The sequence below is a fragment of the Zootermopsis nevadensis genome, unplaced genomic scaffold (genome assembly GCF_977971745.1).
Source record: "Zootermopsis nevadensis isolate Lab colony 2312 unplaced genomic scaffold, Znev_1.0 Znev_ptg000023l, whole genome shotgun sequence".
In the NCBI taxonomy this organism is placed as follows: Eukaryota; Metazoa; Arthropoda; class Insecta; order Blattodea; family Termopsidae; genus Zootermopsis; species Zootermopsis nevadensis.
Window position 1 is genome coordinate 8,835,375 of NW_028259155.1, and position 25,486 is coordinate 8,860,860.

A 25,486-nucleotide genomic window follows, 5' to 3' on the forward strand; every position below is an offset into this window, starting at 1 on the left:
ACTGCATAGCCACAAGTCCATTTACCCATCCCTGTCGAATTCACGACTTCACTTGAATGAGAGCAGAGTTACCTAGTTTTCACAACAGTATTCTGATTTAGAGAAACTTTCATAAGATGATGGATCATATTTTTCAGCCTGTAATGATCCCATAATATTATACTTGTAAAAAGGTAGTCAAAGTAAAGTTAACACATATATGAATATATAACTTCTGATATTGTCAGAAACATTTCTGTTGTCAAATATAATTTTTTTGACGTAAATACGTCTATACGGAAGGGTCATTCGGCAAAAAAGTGAAAGGAAAATGTGTAAGATCCGTATCAACAAATCGACGACAATGGTTACCTAGAGAACGTCGTGTTCACTCGGCATTGTTATTACTTAGGAAACGTCGACAATCCGCTTTCGTTATTGCGGAAAGAGCTGAGCTGTGAATCGCTTGTAGAAGAAGTGCGTCATAGAGTAGATAATTTTGTGCTGGTAAAAACGTTTTAGAATATCACAAGTAAAAATTATTACATTACATTCAGCTACCACTAATATATAAACTTCCTTTCATTGTATTTATTGCTTAAATATAATTTAAATACAGAGACGTATTTACGTCAGATTCTCCGGAACCGTGGTTCCACTGTCAATTTTTTTGGAGTTTATATTATTTCTACATCTATTTATGAAAATTATTGTATGATTCTTTGCTGAGCAGTTGTCATGAATGAGATGGAATGCCATCTTTTGCTTCACATAGGGATGGGTCACTCATGGAAGAGTCGTTAAAATTGAAACCGTTTTGAAAATTCTTGAGGAGTTTGGCGAAAACTGAAGGAGGAATTTTTAATGTTGGAATGTAGTTACCCTTCTTACTGACTGGGCTACTGCGTATGCCACAAATATCAGCGTTTAGTTTGCTAAGGAACGATACATAGGTGGCAGAACGATACGCACGGGTTTCTACGTTGACCTATAATATTGGATTTGCAGATCTTTAGTAATGGATCCTGCTCTCATGTAAAGAAATTTGTAAATGGGTTAGTATTTGAAAAAGATTGTTCGTATCAAATTTTATGTTTACGTTACATATAGTGTAGTGTGCAGTGAATGTGTCGAAGATTTTCGGTCGGAATTCTCATGTCTAACGCTTTTCTTGATAAGTACACGGTTCTAATGACGTTTAAAACACATGAAGATGCGAAGTATTTCTGGAATGATTCAAAATTTCCACAGTTCTGTGACGAGGGTTGAAAATTGTCTCGTAAAATACCTGCCAGAAAAGTCATATTTGCCGTACACAATTATAAGATTCATCTGAATTTGTTTCAGAGGTAGTAGATTCGGACATGAAGTTTACAAATGGGGTCGTCATGGAAAGTTTATAACCTCTTGTGTTTCGTATTCACGGTTGCAAAAAGTGTCGTGTCACAGTTCATTGTCTCCTGTACGATTCCCCGTGCCTCGGGATTGTTTTGTGATCAGTATTTGAATTCATGTAATGTTTTCTTGAGCTTTTCTTTGTATAAAATCAAGCAATTTTATTTTCTTGGCCACATATGCAATTACTGTGGCGTAATACGATCATGTAAACAAAGGATATTTGTTATAACTTTAATAAACTGTTACCAGTTGCATTCAGTAAATTAGATGTTGATAATTAAACTCTAAATCCAGTAACAATTTAAGGTGATTATGTTAGTTGCAGTTCTGTGTTAGGATTAGAACCAGAAATTAAATTTAGAGTTCAGAGCTGGTTGTGATTGGTCACAATATTGTAAATATGGACAACTCAATGAAACATTGTTAATATTGTCTTATTGTTCTGACAGATAGATAGCAAGAAATATGAATAATCTTAATGTGGTTCTTGAGTAAAAGTAGCTTGAAAGAAAGATGGTTTTGTTTTACTTCTTGTGATGTGCACTCCATTTTTTTTTGCTGCCGTGATAACACACTAAATCACCGGCAGCCATCAGATTGTGCATTTATGTCAAATTTAAAATATTATTATATTTTACATTAAAATACAGTTGCCTGTAAAATGTGTTTATTGCTGAAAGTATTTTGTTCTGAATTGTTAGGTAATAATGGCTGCGGTACCGGTTTTCATAGCGACATGCCCCGATGATGGGTGCAATGCTGTTCTTATCTTTCCATCAAAGGATAAGATTGTTGACTGCCATGGCTGCGGACAGCGCCGTAAGGCATCTGAAGTTAAAGATGTCAGACAGATGCGAGAACAGGCACTGGGTGTCAAAAATGTTCTGCGAAGCCTCCTCCTAGCAACAAATGCAAACATGAAGAAGAGTGCTGTTTTGGTGAGTTTTATTTTACATGCCATTATGAAGTGGCAGCTTCAGGAGTCAAAACTAGAACATAAACCTTCTTTACAAACATTCTGTGAAGAAAGTTCACTGTTCCTTCCATTTCATCATTTACGTTAGGTGACATTTGTTTAATGATTTAAGCAAGAAGGAGAAGCAATGGTCATATACAGCTTGGGACCAAACCATGTAAATTAGACTGTTTTCCCATCCATCGCCAGTCTAAAATCAGGCAGTTTAAATTTGTTTTAATTGTCATGCGATATATAAGAAGGTGTTTAAGGAAATGGCATCACATCTTTTTCCCCACAGTTCATCTGCCGTGTTGGAATTAAGAGTTTAAACATCAGTTGACCTCTGATTTTATACAGGCACAAACAGGCTTAGATTCAACTCACTCATGCAAGCGTTTAAATTTGGTATTGATCTCGTCTTAGTGGCGTGTTGCGAAATCTTCACATACTCTGCATTGAGTCTGTTCTGCAGAAAAGAAACACAAGGTTAATAATGTGATTGTTGTTATTTTCGCAGGAGGTCATATTATCATCTTTATGATATCTCTGACGTCATTGTTTGTATATGTATATATAATTTTTTGTGACTTACGCAGGTAAAAATAGATGGTTTATCAAATTACCATTGTAAGCTGTTGTCACCATTGCTTACCTACCATGGAATGGATAAGAATACCCAAAAAGCGAAACCACTGTTAGAATTGACAAACAAGTAAGTACAGTATAACATGTGTTTGTATTATGGGATTAGTCCTGTGAGGTGTTACGATTGTATTTCTTGCATGCAGTTTTGACTGTCTCAATGTGTAGGAGCTTTCCAAATTATTAACCTTGGTAACTGTTCCTTTCAGACAAATATGCATTCTCATTTTCCGAGGAGGTTACTTGTATGTGAGACAGTAGGGTTTTTAGCTATTTTTAGGTTAGGTTAGGTTAGGTTAGGTTATTTAGCAAAGTCTAAGGAAGAGTTGCTATGTATTGCTTGCAGACCGACATTTGATTGTAGTATTCTAAGTGACCGCAGCTTCTTAATCTGTGCTGAACATCTTGATATTCTTGGTTATGGACGAGATCAGTCCGGGAGTCTTGACTACTTAGCAGAAACTCTGAGGTGCATTGAAGAGGCCAATGGGGATAGGTAAGTGAGGCGTTATATCAAAATTCAAAGCACTTGGCAGGGAATAAATATGAAGATGGCTGTCTTCTGGTTTGTTGCTCCGTGTAGTCTGGTAGAAGTTTATTGACGTTTGAGAGGTCCTTGCTGCCTCCATCATCAGGTCAATAATGGAAGCAGCAAGGACTTCTGAAACGTTGGTGGACGTCTACCAGACTACGCGGCGCAACAACCCAGAAGACAGCCATCTTCAAACTCATTGTCGTGAAAACCTCAAATCTTACAAGGAATAAATGTATTTAATATACAGTCTAAAATTGTGAATGTTGTTTTTAAAAAATCCTTTTTTGACGTAAATACGTCTGTATTTTAGGGTCAGTGTCATTTGGCAAAAATGTGTTACGAAAAAGTGTAACTTCATTGTTACCTAGGAAACGTCATCTGTTTATCAACAAATAAACAACAATGGTTACCTAGGAAACTTCATCTGTTTATCAACAAATCGACAATAATGGTTACCTAAGGAACATCTATTTACTCGGCAATTTTGTTACCTAGGAAACGTCATCTGTTTATCAACAAATAAACAACAATGGTTACCTAGGAAACGTCATCTGTTTATCAACAAATCGACAATAATGGTTACCTAAGGAACATCTATTTACTCGGCATTGTTGTTACCTATAAAACATTTCATTACCTTACCTTACATTACATTACATTACTTTACATTACATTCATCTACCACAGACCCATCTTAAGTGTAACTAATTCAAGTTGAATAAGCAAAGTCTTAATCAAACTTTACTCAATTGTAAAGCATGTATAAAGGAAATATTTAGAATAAAGCCAATGTATAAACTTCCTTTCCGTATAGACGTATTTACGTCAAATTCTCCGGAACCGTCGTTCCACTGACAACTTTTTGTTGTTGTTATTTTTGATGTTATTCCATGTTCTGCATGCTTGTATTTTAGCTTTCAACACTGAATATTTTGTAGTAAGGATATGCTAACAATTTTAAACATGTGTTTGGTATGGTTTTATAGTTCCAACATTCACTAATTGTCACTGTATATCCCAATGTAAGAAATGTCTGCTTTGGCTTATGTAATGTTTTTGAAATTTAATGCTTGTTGCCCATATGAAACTGTTGGTGTGATAGACTCTTGGTCCACACTGGACAGTTTGGACTGCCATGACGTCAAAGTCCATACTTGAAAAGTCTTCTTTTAGGATTGAAGGAAATTTTGTGTTGAATATACCTACGCATGGCAGTTGGTTGTAGTAGTATATTGTTGTTGGTCTTCTGGGTCGCATTGCTGTGCGGTCTCGGACATTTCTACCTACAAGTACTCATACAATGCCAACATTAACATCTTTGTATGATCTAAAGATTTCATGGCGAAGAACATCAATAATTTCTTCTTGGGCGATCATCCGTGCGATGATTGATGGCCAGAGAAGATTTTATTAATGTCACATTTTACAAATGTAATTGTAATTTGTTAATAAAATTGAATGGACAGGTGAAGGTGAATTGAAGGTGTAAAATTTGAGGAATGGAGAATATTGCTTGATATTTTTACAGTATAAATAACCGTATGTAAACAATTTATCTCATTTAATTATCATTAATTTTGTGCCCATTCCTGACTTCTGACAGCTGTAATCTTTCTTTGTGACAGGAAAGCGCTGGTCCCAATACATGCTGATGCTGATGGCCATTGCTTGGTCCATGCCGTGTCTCGAGCTCTTGTTGGCCGACAACTCTTTTGGCACCCCTTGCGCACCCATTTAAAGAGACACATCCTTGAGAAGAAAGATATATATAAGGTATATTGGGTTCTGCAGCATAAAGATACATTTATATGACTTGAACTGGTTCTCTGTGCATGCTTTAGAACTTTTGTATACACGACTCTTATATGCAGTCTGTTTTATTTAGTGTGTAGCTCTTTCAGGCTGAGTTTTTGATTTTCCTGTCGCTCTTACGTCACTGAGTAGTACTTGTGGATGGCTACCTAAATGTTAAGAGAATTAATAAAAGAAGAAACAGAAGACAGTACTGCATACTTTGTTAACTGCTCATTGGCTGCTTATTTTGGATTTAGCCACTTACATCAATAAGTTGAGCCGGCATAGCTCAGTCATTATAGTGACTGGCTGCGGACTGGATGACTGGGTTTTGATCCCCGACGGGCAGAGGATTTTTCATGTGGCCTCTGGATCCATACCGGTTCTGCGGCCCACCCAGCGTCCTATCCGATGATTACCGGGGTCCTTTAATGGGGGTAAAGCGCGGCCAGGGCAGATGCCGACCACTCACCCCAATCTAGTGCCAAGGTCAAGAATGAGTAGGAGCTATACCTCCTCTCCCCACAAGCGCCTATAGTGGGACGGCTTTACTTTACTTTTACATCAATGAGTTGGTTGCTACAATTCTTTCATCCTCCTCATACTGGTAATTTGCGGTTTCCAGCATGGAAACGCCGAGTTGTGTCACGAAGCGAGAAACTCTTAACAAACTTTCATTCTCTACTCTTCATTTTCATTTGCTGTCCTCTGTTGTTATAAATGATTTGTGTACTTCAACCAGCAGTTCAGGGCTCCATTCTGACAAAAGCTGACGCAAGTGCGACGAGCGTGCTTGGTGTAAAATTGCAACGTGGTGCAGGCTGAGTAAACGCTTCTTGTGGGACTGTGATGCCAGCTTACAGCTTACTCCTGATTCCAACTCATCTTCTAAACATTGACATTAGAATACTGAATGTTCATACAGATTGAGGGTTTTGATTCAAAAAGCGTGTACTCGGTAATAATAGTGCGGCGTATTAGGTAATGCAAGAGTCAGCTTTTATTGCACTACTGTTTCCGCTTCCAGAATCTTCTTTTTTTCCTTCCTCAGCCTGTGCTGGTGACATAACAATACCAGTTATCACAATCACCGTTTAAAATCACTATTACCCATAGATAATGTTCACTGGAATCACAGAAATCAGTCATTTCTTTTGTGTAGCAATAGTAAATATATTTTTTTATGTGTTTCCCTGTTGCAAAGAGTTGTAGATGCTATATGACAAGGGAACTGAAATACAGACAGCAGAGCCCCTCATCCCAGCATCGACTTAATTCAAGTAGAACTAAATCCATGCAGGTGATAGGACACCGCACTCAGAGATACATAAGCTCACAGTCTCGATTTGTTAGCAGGAAGTACTACCACAACAGTGGAATGAATTAATTGATGTCCCTATCCATAAAACAGGATAAAACTGATTGCAGTAACATCCGAGGTATCTCTCTTTTGTCAGCGTCATACACAATTTTATCAAATATTCTTCCGGCGCGGTTAACGAAATTTAGTGGGCACGATAGTTATAAGTAACACATCTTTTGAAAATGTTTAAAAATTTAAGTATCTGGGAACTAACAATAACAAATAGAAATGAGGTCCAAGATGAAATTAAGAGTAGAATACTTTTGGGAAATGCTTGTATTTATTCTATCCAAAAACTACAATCATCTCGTTTAATATCCAAAACACTGAAGATCAGGATATATAAACAATAATTTTTCCTGTTGTCTTATATGGTTATAAAACATGAACTCTTACTTTGAAGGAAGAACGTAGATTACAAGTGTTTGAAAACGGTGCTCAGGACGACATTTGGACCTAGGAGGGATGAAATACGTGGGGGAATTTATAATACTGCATAACGAGGAGCTGCGTGAATGGTACGGGACACCTGGAACAGTGAAATCTGGGAGGCTTTGATTGGCTGGACTTGTAGCGCACATTGGGGAGCAAACATATCTTTGTTGGGAAATCCTGGAAAATGACAACTGGGCAGACCAAGAAGGGAGATGGGAGGATAATATCAAGATGGATCTTAGGGAGGTAGGCTGGAAGGATGGCATATTGATGCAGTTGGCTCAGGATTGTGGCTGGTGGCGGACTTTGGTGTTGAATCTGCTGGTTCTGCTAGTTACATGACTAGGAGATCCCACCTTTCATAATTTTGAACATGTTTGTAATTTGTTTGTGATAGGACCTGTTGCAAGACTTCATTAATGCGTCAGAATGGGACCTGATCATTGATGAGTGTGATCCAGATTACATGCCAGAAGAGGCAAAGGGAGAAATCCTGGGCCTTCGTAACATTCATGTTTTTGGGCTGGCCAACGTTGTCAAGCGTCCCATAATTCTGCTCGACTCTGCAGCCGGCATGAACTGTTCAGGAGATTATTCAGGTGAGGTTGAGTGGCCTGTAATTTTCTGTTGACATTTTGAGGGTAAATAGCATTTCATAGTGCTGTAGAAAATTTTAAGTGCTATTGCTTCAACGCCGTCAAAGTTCACATAACGTCTTACGTGTTTCTTGTCATAGTAACAGTACAACAGAGAAGGATCTGAATTGCTACTCTTCATTTCAGAATTTTTCCAGAAGTGATTGAAGTCGTTTGGTGTAATTACCTTTAATAAACTATTAATAACTTACGTTGTTACTCCTCACCAGTTATGTAAAGTACGTGGAAAGTTTAAGTCTGTCGCCAACACCCTCCTCCTTTTATTCTTCATGCATTGTGCCTTTGTATGAAGGATAGGTCAGGGACTGAAGTTTTCAGTCTTTTGCGCCTTCTCACAATTTGAAGTCCATCACTTCTGATCACGTCTCTTTCACTTCACATGACTCAACCATCTAAGTAGATTTCCTTCAAAATCTTGTTGTAATCTATTATCATTTATTCATTGCCCTAATTTTTAAATCTACCACTTTCTTCTCCTAACTCCTTAAGAAGCCAATGAATGCTTATCAACTCGACAAATATCCAGTCTTTTATGGGGCATGACAAGAGACCACCACTGGATGCCGTCATGAGTCAGATGAATGCAATTCACAACTCCCACTCTTTCTTAAAGTGGCAGAAAGTCATAACGTTCATGATTTCTTTCTTATCTTCTGTTTTTAGATTTGTGTGCAAGACATGAACAACCATGTAATTTATTGTAGAATTTGAAATGTCATTATTTACTTGAGAATAGATTTTTTATTGAGTAATGAAACATATTTAAGACCATCCCTGTTTTTGTCTCAAACCTTCACATAAACTTTCATTCATGCAGCATTATCTTGAACAGAGGAAGAAGTGAACTGAAGATGCAGTAATGACGTGTATTACCATTTCTTTCTGCGGGAACAAACTCCACTGTCACTGGCCAGCATGATGTTTTGTTCCTTGACTATCTCATATGCAGAGGAAACAGCACTTTGTAGGATCTGAGGTTTTCACAGCTGTGAGTCCGAAGATGGCTGTCTTCTGGGTTGTTGCACCCTGATGATGGAGGCAGCAAGGACCTCTGAAACATCGGTAAACTTCTACCAGACTACACGTCGCAACAACCCAGAAGGCAGCCATCTTCGGAACAGCGCTACTTTGTAAATACACCGTGAAGTCTAAGCAGCTGCTTGATGGACCTAAAATCACATATGACTGGCAGTGATGTTGCTTACATTTTATCGCATTCATTATATGGGACTTGCCCCGGCAAGTTCTTGTTATTCCTGCTGCACGGGCCACAAGTATTGGTGATTTTTTGTTATCGTTTTGTTACAGAACAGCTTTAAACTTGCTTTATAGGAAACAGTAAATGGCTACTGTTCTTCAGCTCAGTTTTCAAATCTCGATTTTTCCGCAGTTCACGTGTGTGTAGGCACACGCGAAGGGAATCCCACATACTATAAAATGGCAGCAGTTTCTGATTTCCTTTTGAATATGGAAATCCTGTCTTCGGTCAGCGAATTCCCTTAATGCAACGTTGATACGAATAGTTCTGCTTGCTGCTTTTACACACTTAGGTCATGTGCTGGATCATTCAACTCACTCTCTCGAATAGACGTGGTTTCTGACAACTTTATGGACTCTTGTCTTGGATTGCAAGAAGTCGATATAAAAAGTTCCCTCAGTTAGTTCCTTATACAGGAGGAGGAAGGTCTCCATGTAATATTAGCTTAATTTCAGAAGGAACATGGATATATTTTTTTGTTTTTGCTCTGCAAATCATCTTTCACTTAACATCATATTGAATCTGTTATTTAAGCCTGTTTTTTGAGAAGAGGTCCTCCATGTCCCAAAATAAGCATAAAAATATGTGTTTCACTTTCTTTCTACCCATGTTGACAACTGGCACTGCACATCATGTTGGTAGCAACACAGTATTTGTGTCCACCGTAGTGGAATCTGCATGAAGTAGTTCATTCACCCGCGTGATTCAGACTTTGTCCTTAAAAGACGTGCTGTTTGAGATCCAAAAAGAAAGGGGTTGGGGTCATTTCATGTACCAGCTCGTATAAAAGTTTAAAATTGTACATAATCTGAAGCAAAATGGAATATTTGCGATAAATGAAACCATGCAGTCAATGTTTGCAGAAGTTGAAACTTGCAAATTGTTTATTTTGAAATAGGGGTATGAGTATGACTAGTGTGCGGATAAATATGTTTTTTTTTTTTTATGGTTACTCGTCTGTAATTGTATTGTTTGCAATGTTTTGAGGTGTTGGTGGTGAACTGGAAAAGATCACAGGGTGGAAGCTGTCGTAGTCTAGTGCAAGTTGCAGTCCCAGCAGCTTCAGGATAGCTATTTCTTTCAGATGCAGATCAGGCAGTGGTACAGTCCATAAGCTGTTGGTACATTTCAGCGTCTAATGGATAGCAGAGTTCTTGCAATCCAGAGGAGCATATGTAATAGAGTAACGTTCGTCAAATGTTCGTAATTCAGTGTTGTTGTTTTTTAATTACGCTTAACACGTGTTCTGTATAGTCATGTGTACTTATAGCTGGATTACCTGTGTTATGTTTCAGCCGTGTTTTTACCAGCACTTGTAAACCCCGATGAATGCAGGACTAAGAGCAAAGATCTCAACACGCCATTGTGCCTTGCGTGGAGCAGCTCTGCGAGGAACCACTTCATCCCTCTGGTGGGAATTAGTGGAGGTGAGCAAGTACGTTTGTTCTACAAGCTACAAACGTGAAGCAGGAATGTCGAGACTGTTAAAATAATATTGTTGCCATTCCCACGTAGTTTTTGTCGTGTAACGTACACGCAGTTACATACATTGGTATACAAGTCAACACAGATGAAACTGAGTCGTCGGATGACTGACAACAGTAGTGGTCTTAGCGATGTCTTACAATAAACTGACAAGATGACAGGTTGCCTGCATCATCTTGTGTATCATGCGAAGGCTCGTTACGTGTTTGTCTTCGGTCTTGTGTCAGCGTTCGAGCTGCCAGTGTTGCGGAATGGCGTTCTGGACCTCCTCCCGAGCATGCTTTTTCTTTTTCTATCTCTCCTTACTAATTCTCTACCTCTTCCATCCTCAGGGTACTTAAATAAAATCCTCCGATGCTGAGTAACTTGCGTGCCGTGCTGGAAACAGTTGCCGCTGATCATTACAAATATCGATTTATTTAGACTGATAATTGTAAATGGCATTGAATTACTTAAATTGTTCTGTATTTTGAACTTAATGTTTCAGAGAAATTACCTGTGATTCCACGCAGACTTTTACCGGAGGTGTGGGGTGTATCACAGAGCCTGCTGTCTGTATATATGAATTTTGATGACCAAGACTGCGTTGTTGTTGGTGAGGGAAACGTTTTTACATGTAGCGTAACGTCTTGGTGTATACTCTGTCTAAAATAAGATAGGTGCATAATCATCAGATGGTGATGTGTGAATGTTAAAAATTAATGGAGTCTGTTTTCAGCACGCTTTGTGTATTCATACACCAGTGGGAAATGACTGGTGTATGCTTCAGTCACCAGATGGCAGAGGGAATATGTGAATGGTGAAGTGCTAAGGGTGTGCTGTTCATAACTCTGAAATCCTGGGAAAAAAGAGACATGAAATTATGTTAATATTTTACCTTTATCATGGATTAGTGGTACTTAATTTTTTTGGCTTTGAAGTAATACTCATTTTCCCAGTGTTAATATTACAATATGTAGAAGGCAAAGGCCAGTCATAATGAATTTAAACTAAATGTGTAATGGTACTGTGATTTCTAGATGTTTATTTTTTGGTTACAAATATTCTGATTAATTTTCCTGGAATGGTAATTCTTTGTCGTACAAAAGGAACAGGGAATTTAAACCCTCGTACTAAGAGGCTGCTGGCCAGACTGTAAATTGTGGCACATTGCTGATACAGGTTATAACATCACGGTTAAACCAAGTTAACACTGAAGCAGTTGGTAGTAATTTTATGGATTGTAAGCTGATCTCAGTTTATATCATCACTAAAACAAAGAACAGCAGTCATTCACTAATCATCCTTTTACCCGTAGTTTTTAATTTCTTAGTTTGCCTATGCTGACAATACTTGCTGTGTCTGTTCCATTGAAACGCACCGGTGAAAAGCGAAGACGCATTTATGATTGGTAGAGGGAAGACGATGGGGCGTGGAGAAAACTGCACAATGACGAGCTTAAAAATCTGTACTGCTCCCCCAATATTGTCAGGGTGATTAAGTCGAGAAGAATGAGATGGACGGGGCATGTAGCGCGCATGGATGGGACAAGAGGTGTGCACCGGGTACTGGTTGGGAAACCTGAAGGGAAGAGACCGCTGGGGAGACCTAGACGTAGGTGGGAGGATAATCTCAGGCGGGATCTATGGGAGATAGGAGTTGAAGGAGACTGGATTTTGTTGGCCCAGGACAGGGTCCGGTGGAGGGCTTTGGTTAATTCGGTGATGAACCTTCGGATTCGGTAAGCCATCTAGTTAGTTAGTTAGAAGATCGTAAGAAATATCAGCTTAAAAGTGTAAATATGGTACGTGCTCCGAACATTTATTCTGCTGTTTTGTTGGCAAGTCTTTATGGATTCTTTCTTTCTTTCATGCAGGTGGCAACAGAGTTTTACAGCAGAGCTACATCAGAAAGCTGGCAAATGCAATGGATGAGTTATTTTTGCAGAAGTTCGGTGTCCACCCATCACTAGTTTGTGATATGTATCAATACAATTACAAGAAATCAAGTATGTTCCATGAAATGTTAACGTTTGTTCGTTGCCGAGTATTATTTGCTCTCAGTTTGTTCACTAACTTCGCGACTTTTAAATTTATTTTCCAGTTGCCGCTGCTGTTTCACCGCAGCTCGTAACATCAAATACGCAGAAGGCCATACGAGAACGCCGTGTTTTCAAGTGTTTGAGTTGCTATGCGCTTTGTATAGCACCTCTGTCGTCTGAATGGCTGCGTCCTGGGAACAATGGATTGTTTTACAACCTTGTTGTGAAACAGTATGGTCTGCTGGAGGACAAGAAAGTATATAGCTTCTCAAATTACGTGAGTATGACACAGTCTTTTTCGTCCTTTGGAGACGGTAGTTTAGCTATCTGTTCTGTTCCTACAGTCCATTTAAATTTATTTAGGCATTTGAATTTTGCTGCATGTGGCAAGTATTCCGCTGTGTTAAATTTTGTCTAGTTTAATCCCTTTGCAAAATGAAGTTGGAATTTGTCATTATTTATTTTGTGAAAATACAGTGAAACCTCGATGCATCGTTTTCGGCGGGGGAGGGATATAAAGATGATGAATACGGGAAAACGATAGATGCGGGAAAGCATTAAAAATTTTAAAAAAACAATGTTTCTCTTTCAAAGTTACTTCTTTTTACCAAAAAAGCCTTTAATGGACAACTGGTTTGTCGAAACTTTACGTTTTAGGCCAAACAGAGCCCTTTCCACGTTCAAAATGTTTCCTCGTCACGTTCACTGATATTACTCGCCTAAAAGAACGACTTCACTTTTGCCAGCACGTTCTTCGGCAAAACTCGGCACAGCTTCGGGCTCGCATTTGTCGTCTTCCTCTTCCTCACCACTCCCACCCCCTTCACGAACAATAACAGGAAGAATGGAAGTACTATTACTGCCGAACACGACGAAACGTAGCCGTAGAAGACCCTGAACAGCTGGAAACGAGATGAACCAGAAGAATGAAAAGTGTCGCCAGCCTTTCCTTTGTACTTATAATACGTAAAAGCATTTGTGAAGAAATTCACACTGCACATGCCATCTGGCATCGCTGGAACGAAATATGAGTGCACCCTAATTAAACTCATAAAATTTCTGACAAAGAGCACCATCATTCACTCCAACTATCACCCCTGCACCGCTGACCCCTCATTCCAAAAGAATCTGTGCTGGTTGGGCGACATAACAGGTTACCGCTACTTTGTATTCCAAAAACATTGTGCGTCTTTCGGTATTAATTTATCTCAAAACCCAACATTTTAAATTCTAAAAACATCGCGTAAATTTCGTTATAATTTCTCAGAAACGATCATTGCGGGAATATTTTTGAATGATCGATGCGATAAAACAATAGTTCGAGTAACGATAGAAGCGGGAAAATGTAACATTATTTTATATGGGATGTATTCGGGACCGAACAAAACGGACGATGCATCCGGGAAAACGATAGTTCGGGGAACGATGGATAGAGGTTTCACTGTATAAATATCATGTTTAATACTTACAGATGTCTGTGTGCTGCAGTCGTAAATGTTAGCAAGTTTTCTGTGCAATAAGTGAAACCCACTAATGAACCAAACTAGTCAAGACCTTGAGAATTAACAGAAGAAGATCATTTTACTAATTCCTTTGATTTGTTTAGGGTGTAACCTGCTCGTATGATGCGAAGAAGGATGTTTTGATTCTGAATAAACACCCTGGTGTTGAAAAGTGCGCCTTCTGTCTAGAGTAAGTTAAATTGAACAATTTTGTGGCAGGTAGAAAGATTATATTATGTGGTGAACCTCAAATCCTGATTATAATTTTCATTTTGTTTGTTTGCTTGTTTTTGTGGCAAGAATAACAATTCCGCTTTTGTTAACATATGCAGAATCTTATTTCTGCATGCCCAGAATAATTTCTGTTTCGTTACAAATTCTCACATAAGTACGTAAGTTATGCGGCTAGTAACATCTTGCCCCTCTCATGTTCTTATTTTTTTTCATGCAGCATGAAGCTGCGGTTGGTATTTTCTGATGGCTCTGTCGCATATGAAAATGGCGACGTCACTCCGACACGGGCGGTTTCATCGCACTGTCAGTGTGGCTATAAGCACTGGTGGAATGGAAAGGAGTATGACAACCATCCAGACTTGGTGAGTGGAAACAGAATGCATTCGGTCTCAAGTGATGAGTTGAACGGTCTCTATATGATGCTGAATGTACTGAGACATGGATCTGTCATCTCATTTTGTTGTAATACACCAAACAGTTGTAAGATTGTTTTTGTATTGTGCGTCCAGATTCCTGTAATGATGGCGTGGAAAGGGCGTGAGGCTACTGAGGTCATAGCGTGGTTTCAGTACGAGTCTGACCCAAGCCTGAATAGCAATGTATTTCACGTTGCGTCCTGCGTCGTACAGAAACACTTCCCAGGTACTGGTCAGAGATCACGAGTAATTTTATTATAAGATAAGCGTCAAATTGAAATTCCAGAATTGAAACGGGTTATTTCTAAAGATGCGAAGGAAACTGAACTTCCATATTTACTTGAATGTTGATTTAAAATATATCCATGCCGATACATACACTTTGTTCTGTGTTAAAAAAAACATGGTTCTTTTTTCATATTGGACCATATTAAATGCGATAAAATCTCAGGAAACAAACTTTTATGGACTAACAACTTGAATTTTACTGTTCAGTGCATGTTTCCTTCTTAGAACATTTTTTTTTTTTTTCCCCTGGTGAACTGCAAGGCCAAAATATGTCGTGAGTTCTTTTAATTGTAGTTTTTCTGACTTGAAATGGAGCACAGACTCATTCTGATATTGTCATGTGCATTAAAAGCCATTATTTATTTATTTATTTATTTATTTACTTTTGTACTTTCTGCATGCAAGAAAGAACTAGTAAGTAACATGCAGGTGATCCCATTGAACACGGGACGTTTCTTCATAAGATTGCTGACTAAAGGTGCATGTCGCTGCCTACATTAGACAGACTCCAATACTTTTTTTTTATTTTCTTGTGATTTAAGTTCTTCCTTGAGTCTGTTTTTCAGGACCATAAGAAAGAGCTTGTAAAATTAATGACGTTTGCCTTGCGTAGGTGAGTTTGGAAGTGAGAGGCTCGTTCAGAAAGTGGTCTCTCAGATCCTAGAATTGTCAAAGTGCTTGGATGCAATGCGGAAACTGTCAGGATCAGGCGCATCCCAGCTGCCTGCTTTAAAGGTAAGGAAAGTTGGAAAAAAGGGGAGGGGGTTGTAAAATGTTGTGCATACAAATTTATGGTGTCATTTATATCTGAAGATTCCGAAGTGCTATTCTTCTCTGTCCATTCACTTTCCTTCCAGACCTCTTTGTCTGTGCATCCCGGATTCTCTCCATACGACTTGATCTTCTTCACTGCTTTCTTCCTGATGGAGTCCACTCAAGCACTTCCTTGAGCCATCTGTTTCTGTAGTTTTCATTTTTGTCTATTCCATATTAATTATTTTGTTTTTATGTCACCAAAATAGAAGTTTGTAAAATATTTATTTCATGATTTTTAGGTGTTTGTCACTTGCTAGTATGATCCAAGAAAATTTTAGGTAAAAAGAATGTCTAAGTTGTTCTGGTTTGAGCAGAGTAACGATTTATATAGAAGAACTACTGCAGGTCACCAGAAAGGAAAATGTTCCTCACAACACAAATTTACATTTGGCTGAATGCAACTGTATCGCCCCGTTATAGTAGTTGTCAGACATGTTGTGAGCTGTCGGTGCAGGAACATCCTGCATGCACATCAACGTACGTTCCAAGAAAATATAATCTCTTTCATTACCTCTGTGCTTCTAATTAATGCATGATACCAAGATTTAACTTCAAGAGTAGCACTAATAATGGAGGGTGTAATGCACCAAAGAAAATATAACTTATATTTAAAGTAAGGATCGAGAAGTAATTAGACTAGTCCATTCACAACAGTCAGTGTTTTTGAGACAGCTTCTGCAACACCAGGCTGTTCCAAATCTTTACATGACCGTCCATTGCAGCCTGGGAAGTAGGGATTACAGCTCTCTATATGTCTGGCAACTACTATACATTATGCTGTAATTAAAAACTTTGTACATTCTCAAGAACAGGATCTTACATGTCTAAAATGGATTCCTTTGTTACTTAATCATAACCTTAAAGCATGGGTTTGCTTACTGATCTCCCTCTGAAGGTTACAAAAATATGGAAATATTTACATTTCTCTCCAACAAGCCAGTCTTACCCACCCATTCTTGGGTACTTCATTATATTAATATCAACTACAGTAATATATGCCTATGTAAAGAAATATATTTACCATGCATTTTGAATGTTTGAGCATTTGCAATAGGAACAAAATGCTGTTTAAATATTCAGTAGGTTATATGTAAATTATGGCGGATTTTGTATTTGTTTCCTCCTTCCATTGTCCAAATTATCTTCGTAATTTTGCATACCATTTAATAAGATCCTACATTACATGTACAGACTAGAATTGTCACCTTTCATATTTCAGATCTATCATGAAGATGAGTTGTGCGCAGATGTTCCCACTAAAATTGTTTCAAAGCACCAGGAGCATGCGCCTAAGCAAAAACCACGCAATTCGCCTGAGGGAAATGAATCTAAGACTCCGTCTTGTTCTGAAGTACCAGTGGCAGTCCAGCTCCAAGGAAATAAGGACCAAAGCAAGAAGATGGCTGCTATGACTAGTGTAGAAAATCTGTCTACCAAAGATACGTCTGTTAGCGAGGAGAAACAGGGACTTTCTCCTATAACAGAGATAGATAAATCAAAAGAAACGAGTTATGCCAGAATGCTGAAAGCTCAGATTGATTTGAAAGAACAGCAGTCAGAGTATAAGCAGTCGAAAGAACGAGAATATCAGACTCAGTTTCAGAGGCAGGCGCGTCAGTTGGCACGGCACTCTCACCCCGTTCAGGACCCTGACAGCTTTCATTCTACCAGTCCTGAGTTTACTGGTCTGTGGAATTATGACAGATATGACACTCGTACTAAATCCAGAGGTCACGGAATACTTTTGGACCCACGCAGTCCAACTCAAGAAGATATTAACGATGTTCGGCCTGATGATAGTTCTCACTACAGTGGACTTTTTGAATCTGAAGAAAGCAGTCGCACGTTTCTGGTTGATCGGGCCGAGAAGTCATCCACTAAGACTGTACGAGTCGGACCCGGTTACTCGGTGCTAGCGTTGCCTGATCCATCACGGTCTAATGCCTCAACTACAGAGGCGCTAAGTACGTGGGCTGAAGTAAGTAACACTCACCACGCAATGTGTAAAAACATTGGAGAACTGTACAAACTATAATCTTTGCATTGAACAACATTACAACAAATAATTTATCACAGAAGAATATGTCCAGTCCTAACTAACATTGCACCTACAGTCTCGTTGATATATTCTGTCATGAATTGTTTTTACACCTGAAGTGACAGATTGGTTATAAATATCACTGAATTTGGTGTATGACTGATTGGTAACAGTTGGTCAGAATGGTTACCGTTCTGGTACACTAAACCCAGCAGGCATATTTTTATTGTTTATTGATTTCAATGCTTATTTTAACTGACTAAATTTCTGAACACTCTTTACTGCTGTGCTAATCTGTGCTGTATGCCAGTTTTTTAGTCCCCTACTTTTTTTTATTAGTGTTCTGTGTGACGACAGGTCCATATGAACAGGATCCTTCCATCCTTTTCTCTTCTCGGACTGGGACCTGTTCATATACGTTCTTGGCAGATGATCCAGAAGTGGTTTGCCATTGCCTTCTTCTGTGTGTGAATGGAGAAACCGGGGAAGCCCCCGGAGGAAAACTCCGTGTTGCCTAGACCACGGCCTTGCCCAACACAAGTTATAAATTCGGGCACCGCCGGGAATCGAACCCGAGACCCCATGATTACATACAAGGCCAGCGTTCTGACCGCTAGACCACCGTGGCTATATAGTCTACTACAAAATGCTAAATTTTAGCGACATTTAGTATTTCTGATTTCAGCACAAAATGTCAAGTGAAGTGGTTGGTACTATTGCTTCACATTTGGGATGTTCTGGGCTCAAGTCTTCACTTGGAAACAAACTACTCTGATTGAGATTTTTTATGGTTTTGCTCATTTTCTACTAACAAATGCTGGGATAGCACATTAAATTGGGCTATGACCAGTTCCTTTCCAATCTAAGAGTTGGATTAAATACCAGAATTTTAAAGATTGAAATACGTGTTCTATATGCCTAAGAATAACAAGCTCATATAGTGTTCTGTGCACCATCTTTGTTGCTGTAGTTGAAAGACATGCCAAGAGATGGCACCTATTTTGTAAGCAGAATGCTCCATCAAACTCATTTCTCTCAAATGTTTGATTTTGGTACATAGACCAGTATTTAATTCAACTCCTTAATTTATTATTTATCAGTATTCCTATATTTTTGATGCCATACAGTCTGAGCTAGTGACAGCGTCATTAAGCAAACCACAAATGAATAAATGAATATTCCGATTTCAGGGTGCCAAGAAAATTGTTGCTCCTTGGCTTCAGAGGAGTATCACCAGCATTCAGGAAAGCCGTGAAAAGCGCGGTACCTCTTCGTCTCTCGGCGGATCGGTTGGTGGAATGGGCAGTGAAATGCGTGCACCCTCTTCAGGTTCAGAGCTGAACATACCATTGGAAGGATCCTCCGCTACAGGAGACAGACGTAGAATGGATTCAGCAAAATATGACACTTGTGAAGGCAGAACAGAACAGAATGCAGTAAGCCACAACACAGAGGAAGAAAGTGCTGAAATAGAGCATTCAGAATCAAGTTGAAGAAGAGGATGTTTAAGGTATTGAATGCTATTGTTCCTGTGTAAATCTGTAATTTAAACAAAATTACAGATTTATTTTCAATGCCAACTGTTGCCGTCTCGCTGGTCATTCCAAAAATATCTTGGGATTAATGAATTCTTCTTGGGCTGCCAGCCGTGGACGAGGACGGTCCTCGAAACGTCGCCGTTCTCTCCATTAAACACTTCACATGGCTGGCAGCTCGAGAAGAATTTATTATATTTAGTCGCTGTGAAAGGTTCGTATCATACGTATCTTGGAATTATTTCACAAGAAGAAGTACAGGTCATTGAACTGAAACTTCATGATTCTGTATTTCTCACCAGTTGGCCATAGAAATGTCACTGTGTACCTTTTACCTCTTAGTGATCCTTAAGACATGATATTATAAGAAAATGTTCATGAAGTGAAAGATTTAAACAAACTTGTAATCATATAATTGCATGAAGCCATTTTAGAGAACAGTAATAATGTGTGAAGTGAAATGAAACTTACTTTGGTGAGATTTTTCTTGTGATTTATTCTGCTCATTGTATTTTGTAACTTCACTTGAAAATCCACTGTTTTGTTTCAATATTAACTATAAATTATGTGTACTGTATCATGGGGTAATATTCTTGATTTTTATTACTCTGTTTATTTTCTTGTGTAATATGTGACATTAAACATAGTTTCAGAATTGTTAGATATTTATGGTAAGAAATCTTTGTTAAATAATTCTAATTTAAACCATTCTCAGAAGTCTTAAAAAGTTCATATTAAAATCTTTAAAATGCCAATTTTTGCGCATATTAGAACATTTATTATTCATATTTGTGCCTTTCTGTGCCAAACTGACTTCTTACATCAAAAGTTTCAAGAGCTCAAGCCATGGGCTTCATTTGTGAGGAAGAGGACAGCGCCGCTGCCTTTAAAAGTACTTGAGCGGGCCCACGAGTTTTTACGTGCTGCTTTGTATTCTTTCCTGATTTCTCTTATTTCATTCGGATGAACGCCAGATTAGTTTCTTAAAGTAGGTCGCATCCAACATTCATTTTAAATGTTCGTAGTAATCCTATTACAGAATGCTTTAACTGTGTTTTATAGGGGATGGTTAAAATATCTTGATAATTCATGACAGTAGAGCTTAAAATGAATACTATACACCAGACTGCTTGTGTGCTTCGGCTACTGACGGTAGCACCAGAATTGCCAACGCCTTACTCTTTTAAAAGTAAGCCATTGTTCTCTCCCTTCCAAACACAGTAATCGTTTAGCATCATTTCAGCTTTTATATGCGTGAATAGCCATAAACAGTGAAATGAAAGTTTTATTAAGTTCTGAAACTTTAATTATTTCATTTTTAACGGTTATTTTTGGCCTTCATTTTAATTCCATGTGTTCAAATTCTGCATAACCATAGAAATTTATATGCTATTAATTTTCGGTCTCTGCTTACCGATCCCTTCGTAAGTGGTTCGTAATTTACTCCGGTTTACCTCTTAGTTCAAATTACTTTAAGTTGGAACTAGAAAGAGAACTGTATGTAAATAAATTAAATATTAAGGCTTGTGACAACGGTGTATTATTACAGCGACTGACTTCCTTGACATTATCCATTGTTCTTAACAATTTTTAAAGGGTGCATTCTTTGGAATACACTGACATTCATTCATGTCGCATCACATGGGTCATTGTCGCGCTATTGTGTTTTGCTAATGCGGTTCAAAGTCGTGGTGCCTTGGATAATGCTTGCGCTGATACAATCGAATATCATTGTTGTGTGAGAGTGTGTTCTGACAGCAACCTCTCTTTCCCATTGTGCTGTGACAATAAGAACATTTAGATTGACTTTCTGAAAATGTTACTGCCTCAGAATCCTCCTCTTCATCAGTAAATCTTCAAGTTTCATGTCACCCTGTTTTTTATTTCTAGGTGTTGTGCACGTTTCAGTGTACAACAAGCTGCAACTTTCAGGGTATCCTTACAGTCGTGAAATTTCACCTGTTTAATAAATACAGAAAATGATATTTTGTAAAATCGAAATCTTGAGGGAACTTTCATTTGTTATGGTTGGTAGCACTGACAGGTGTGAGTCAACATCTGCAATTGCATGTTGCTGCATGTTTATTTATGCTTGTGCTGTGACCTTGATTACAACCTACGCCTGTCTGGCCATTGAAGTCACACGTCTGTCGTGATGGATGTTAAAGCAGGACAGGAACACGAGTGGTTACAAAATGTTTTAAACAGGTGATGGAACGTGGATTAGGCTGTATGAATCTGAGAGTAAGCAGCAAGGCACCCATTGGGTCTGTTCAAGCTCACCAAGACAAAAAAAAAGGCCCGTGTCTCTCCGTCAGCAGTTAAAGTTGTGACGATAGTGTTTTTTGATTGTCGTGGAATGATTTATGTGCGCACATTAATGCCTAAAACAAGTGTCAGTGGAGCTCAGTTCTGTTCAGTTCTCGAAACATTGGTGAGCCACATCAGAAGAAAAGAACCACAGCTTGTTGGACATTGGATGTTTTATCATAATAATGTCAATGTTGCAAACATTGTCATTTGGTTTTTGGGAAGTAAAAGCAGCCCACTTCTAGTGCCTTGTGACTTTTTTTGTCCCTTACACAAAAAAAGGCAGTTTTGAGGACAGTACTTCATGAAAGACTCTCGGGTTACAAGCCACATCAGGTGGCTGAATGGTGAATGAACCATATATTCTGCCAACGTTTCGAGAACAATCTCTGCTCTCATCCTCGGGGCTGCTGGGTAACAAATCCGATTCTTTGTTGTGCGCTCGCTGATGGGAAACTCGTGTTATCCTTTAGAACTGCCCCAGCATCCACCCTCTTTATCTTGGCCAGCTGATCAAAAGCTGGAAGGCAATTGTGGAAATACACCAAAAGATAAAAGCACCGAAATTCAATTTTGAGGGTATCCTCCCATCAGCAGGAACAAGATTTGAGGGAAAGGTAAAACCTGGCAGGAAAGAGTGCGGGCAACATTAAGGAGGGATCAAGGATGAGATTTGTGAAGAGAAGTGGGGGGGGGGGGGGGCAGTGGTGTAAACTATGAAACATTAGTCACACACAGCTCAGTGCGACAGCGTTCTGACAGTGGGACCCAGTTCCATTGCTGCTAAGTAATTACCCCTGGTTATTCAGGTTGCCCAACCTGCTTCCTCCATCATGATTCATTGCCCTGATGACGGAGGCAGCACAGACCTGAGAAACATCAATAAACTTCTACCACACTACATAGCGTTAGAACCCAAGAGACATCCGTGTTCATATGTTTTATTGTCTTCATTTTTGGGTTCATTGTCATGTCCTGTTGTAGTTTTATCCTATAATTTTTGCTCTTGTTTTGTGGACTCCTGCCAGATTATAATTATGGTAATATGTACAAGGTCTCATCTACTTTGTAATTTTGACTCTCTCGGATGTTTTTCATCTTACATAGTTTGTGTACCAGTACCATGACTTGTGGCACTGCCCTTGTCCAGATGTAGTGGCCATCAGAGTAGGTGTTACCTTGGACAGATTCCAGTCTTTGAAACATTTTTAATTAATATCAGGATGATGGATAATGTGCAAGAAATTTGTTACCATTATTAGTTTAACAGTCTCACCATTATTATGCCAAGGTGCTGGTACTTCTGTGTTAATCACGCAGAGCTCTATTGCTAGATTTCATAAAGGATTTTACATTTAATAAAATAAAGTAGTGTTTTATAAGAACCTTATCTGTGTCCACATTAATTGTGTGTGTGTCATTCTAAATTATTTGTCATTTGATGGATCCATTTCTTGGTACAGTGTTTGGGAAAATACATATTGTAATTATTCTTTCTTGAGCAAGGTGTGCATAAATAGCCATAATTATTTAAAAATGCTCATAGAATATTTGTTTCCATTGTTATTAATATTAGTACAATTTTTACAGTTACTTTTGAATTGGAATTTAGTATTGGTATGTGCTCAGTTGCTGTCCTAATTATTTGATGCCAGAAGTCAATGTCAAGTTTGCTTTTTATGTGGCACACTTTGTATACACTTCTCATTTATTATTTTCATGTATTCTGAACTTCTACATTTGTATATACTGATATATAATTTTTTATCATATTTTTTAATTTGCACTTTTCTTGTTCGTTAAACTATCAGTAATAATTTCTGTTTAGCTGCATTTCTGCTTTGAGTGTTTGTGTATACGTCACATTTAATTATATTTTTTAGATTATTGTTTTATTATTTTAAAGTTCAATATTGAATTGTGTTAAAACATTGTTTATACTGCCCAGCTTCACTGCATTATTCGGGAAAATGTTTGGGGGAGTCTGGAACTGGTGATGTTGCAACAATTCACAGAGCGTGTTCTGTGCACTTTACCACTTGCCTTGTGTGTATGAAATGTAGTTGATGGTTCAAACTTTTGTTCTTTCATAAAGCTGCATGTCAGTCGTTACTTTACTTTGTAAGAATATACAGCTTATGTTTTGTTTTTATTATGTATCATTTTATGTCGTGAATGCGATCTCATCAGGTCATGTTTGTTAACTTGCCTACTCTGTTGTTTCTGTTCTGTGTCAGACAAATTGTACATCTTAGTACATCATACTTAACAGAATCAGAGGATGTGTTCCTTTGGCAAAGATGTAACAAAGTATTGTTTTTAATCTGTGATCTATTTTTTGTGATGCATGTTTATTCACTGATAAAACACAACTGTCATTTCCTGACCTCCTGGAGGAACTGCATTATTCATTGCAAAGTCAAAGATTACTCCATAAAACAATATAATCAACTTATCTGTGACAAAATCATTTGGTGCAAGAGCCAGGAAGCGATGTTTGCGTTCCACTTTATCAGTGAATGCGCTGTATGTGTATATATTAAAACTGAATAGGCTCTGTCCCAATTATGGTCTTCCTTGCAGTCATTGCTTCTGCTGTTTGTGCAGGATGTCCGTTTCACTTAGGTCCATAATTATGGGCTCAGAAATGCTGTCTCATTCATATCCCCCTCTTGGATTCTCCTTGCATGTCGAAACATATTTTTGCTAATCTCCCATATTCAGATAACTCACAGCCAAGGGAAAGCAGTCAACAATACTTACTGTCAGGAGGCAAAAGGATGCCCTCACAGTACCGACCAGTTTTGTGACGCTTAATATAAGTTCTATGAAGAATTCTTGACATCCAGTACAAGAGGCAAGCAGAAATTAGTTATTGTTCTACTTAGTCATCTAATTCTGTGCATAATTTTTATTGGTATAGATTCTCTGAACCCGAAAGACATACGACATACTGTCAGAGTTTGGCGCTGTCATCATATTTATAAATTCTTGCGTACAGAAAAGTAAATTTCATATGCAGTTTTAAAATATGTTTTATATTGTCTATTAAATGCCGCTGACTCATTGCTTTTCGTCATCAGAGTGAGTAAAGAGAAAGACTTGTGAAAGTTTTGTAAATGTCATTTCAGCAAACTGTATTAAGTGGTGCTATATATAGTCAGTCCACCATTAAGGATAGATTACAGGTCTGTTACTTCCAGTGGTTTCTCTCTATATGGAGTAATACCTAATGCAGTTACGTTTATTTTGTTTATTTAACCTTCGTCATATGCCATTTAAATTACTGGAGTCTGCACTTATGTGTAGAATTGTCATTTGAACAGATTCAAAATACACAATGCTACAAAGTACAGTGTATTTATTGCAATTTTTTTAAGCTAAAAACTCCAAATAAGAGCTCTAATTGAGATGAACCTGTTTACCTGTATGCAATGTTTTGTAGTCAGTTTTTATATACATGCTTCGTTTACATTCATTTTCAATTATTCAGATTATTTTCACATGAGTTAATTGTTAATCTTCAAATTGAACCCAATACTGAAGATTTAGAATGGTAGAAAGCCTCGGAAGTGACGGTACTTTGCTTGGAACAGCTGTATGTTTAGTCATTACTCAAGTTCAAGCATCATTACAAAATTAATAAAAATTTTATCAGAATTCCTTCTTTGTGGTTTTGATTACAAAACCTTAACATAAACATCTAACAGTATCGGTGCTTAAACATCAGAGAAGTAAAAAGGGCAATCATCCCTTTAGCATGCATGTCACATGTCAAATGAATGAGTGTGGCAATAGCAGTCAACTTCTTTTGAGTCTAAGGA

At 38.2% G+C, this 25,486-nt stretch overlaps 1 protein-coding gene across 5 annotated transcripts; it reads left to right on the forward strand.

Annotated features, from left to right (window-relative positions):
* Positions 1-403: 403 nt before the first annotated feature.
* On the forward strand, positions 404-25,012 carry LOC110834833 (deubiquitinating protein VCPIP1). Of its 5 annotated transcripts, XM_087354629.1 has the most exons (17): positions 404-486; positions 755-1,034; positions 2,079-2,315; positions 2,932-3,047; positions 3,324-3,473; positions 5,138-5,285; positions 7,502-7,703; positions 10,314-10,445; positions 10,991-11,098; positions 12,359-12,490; positions 12,586-12,800; positions 14,130-14,215; positions 14,477-14,621; positions 14,769-14,901; positions 15,577-15,698; positions 16,999-17,757; positions 19,008-25,012. In XM_087354629.1, exons 3-17 carry the CDS (start codon positions 2,085-2,087, stop codon positions 19,308-19,310), a joined length of 2,982 nt encoding a protein of 993 aa, XP_087210755.1. In that variant the 5' UTR covers positions 404-486; positions 755-1,034; positions 2,079-2,084; the 3' UTR covers positions 19,311-25,012. The 5 variants fall into 5 exon arrangements, with proteins under 5 accessions (XP_087210755.1, XP_087210758.1, XP_021930072.2 ...); XM_087354632.1 differs by lacking the exon at positions 755-1,034; XM_022074380.2 differs by lacking the exon at positions 755-1,034 and having other exon boundaries at positions 427-511.
* The last annotated feature ends 474 nt before the right edge of the window (positions 25,013-25,486 follow it).

Bases quoted from the DNA above. Each gene is read 5' to 3' on its own strand.
- LOC110834833 (XM_087354629.1), top strand. From the start codon at position 2,085: ATGGCTGCGGTACCGGTTTTCATAGCGACATGCCCCGATGATGGGTGC. The intron at 10,446-10,990 runs GTGAGCAAGTAC...TTAATGTTTCAG, and splicing joins TCTGGTGGGAATTAGTGGAG to AGAAATTACCTGTGATTCCA. The intron at 12,801-14,129 runs GTGAGTATGACA...TGATTTGTTTAG, and splicing joins TATATAGCTTCTCAAATTAC to GGTGTAACCTGCTCGTATGA.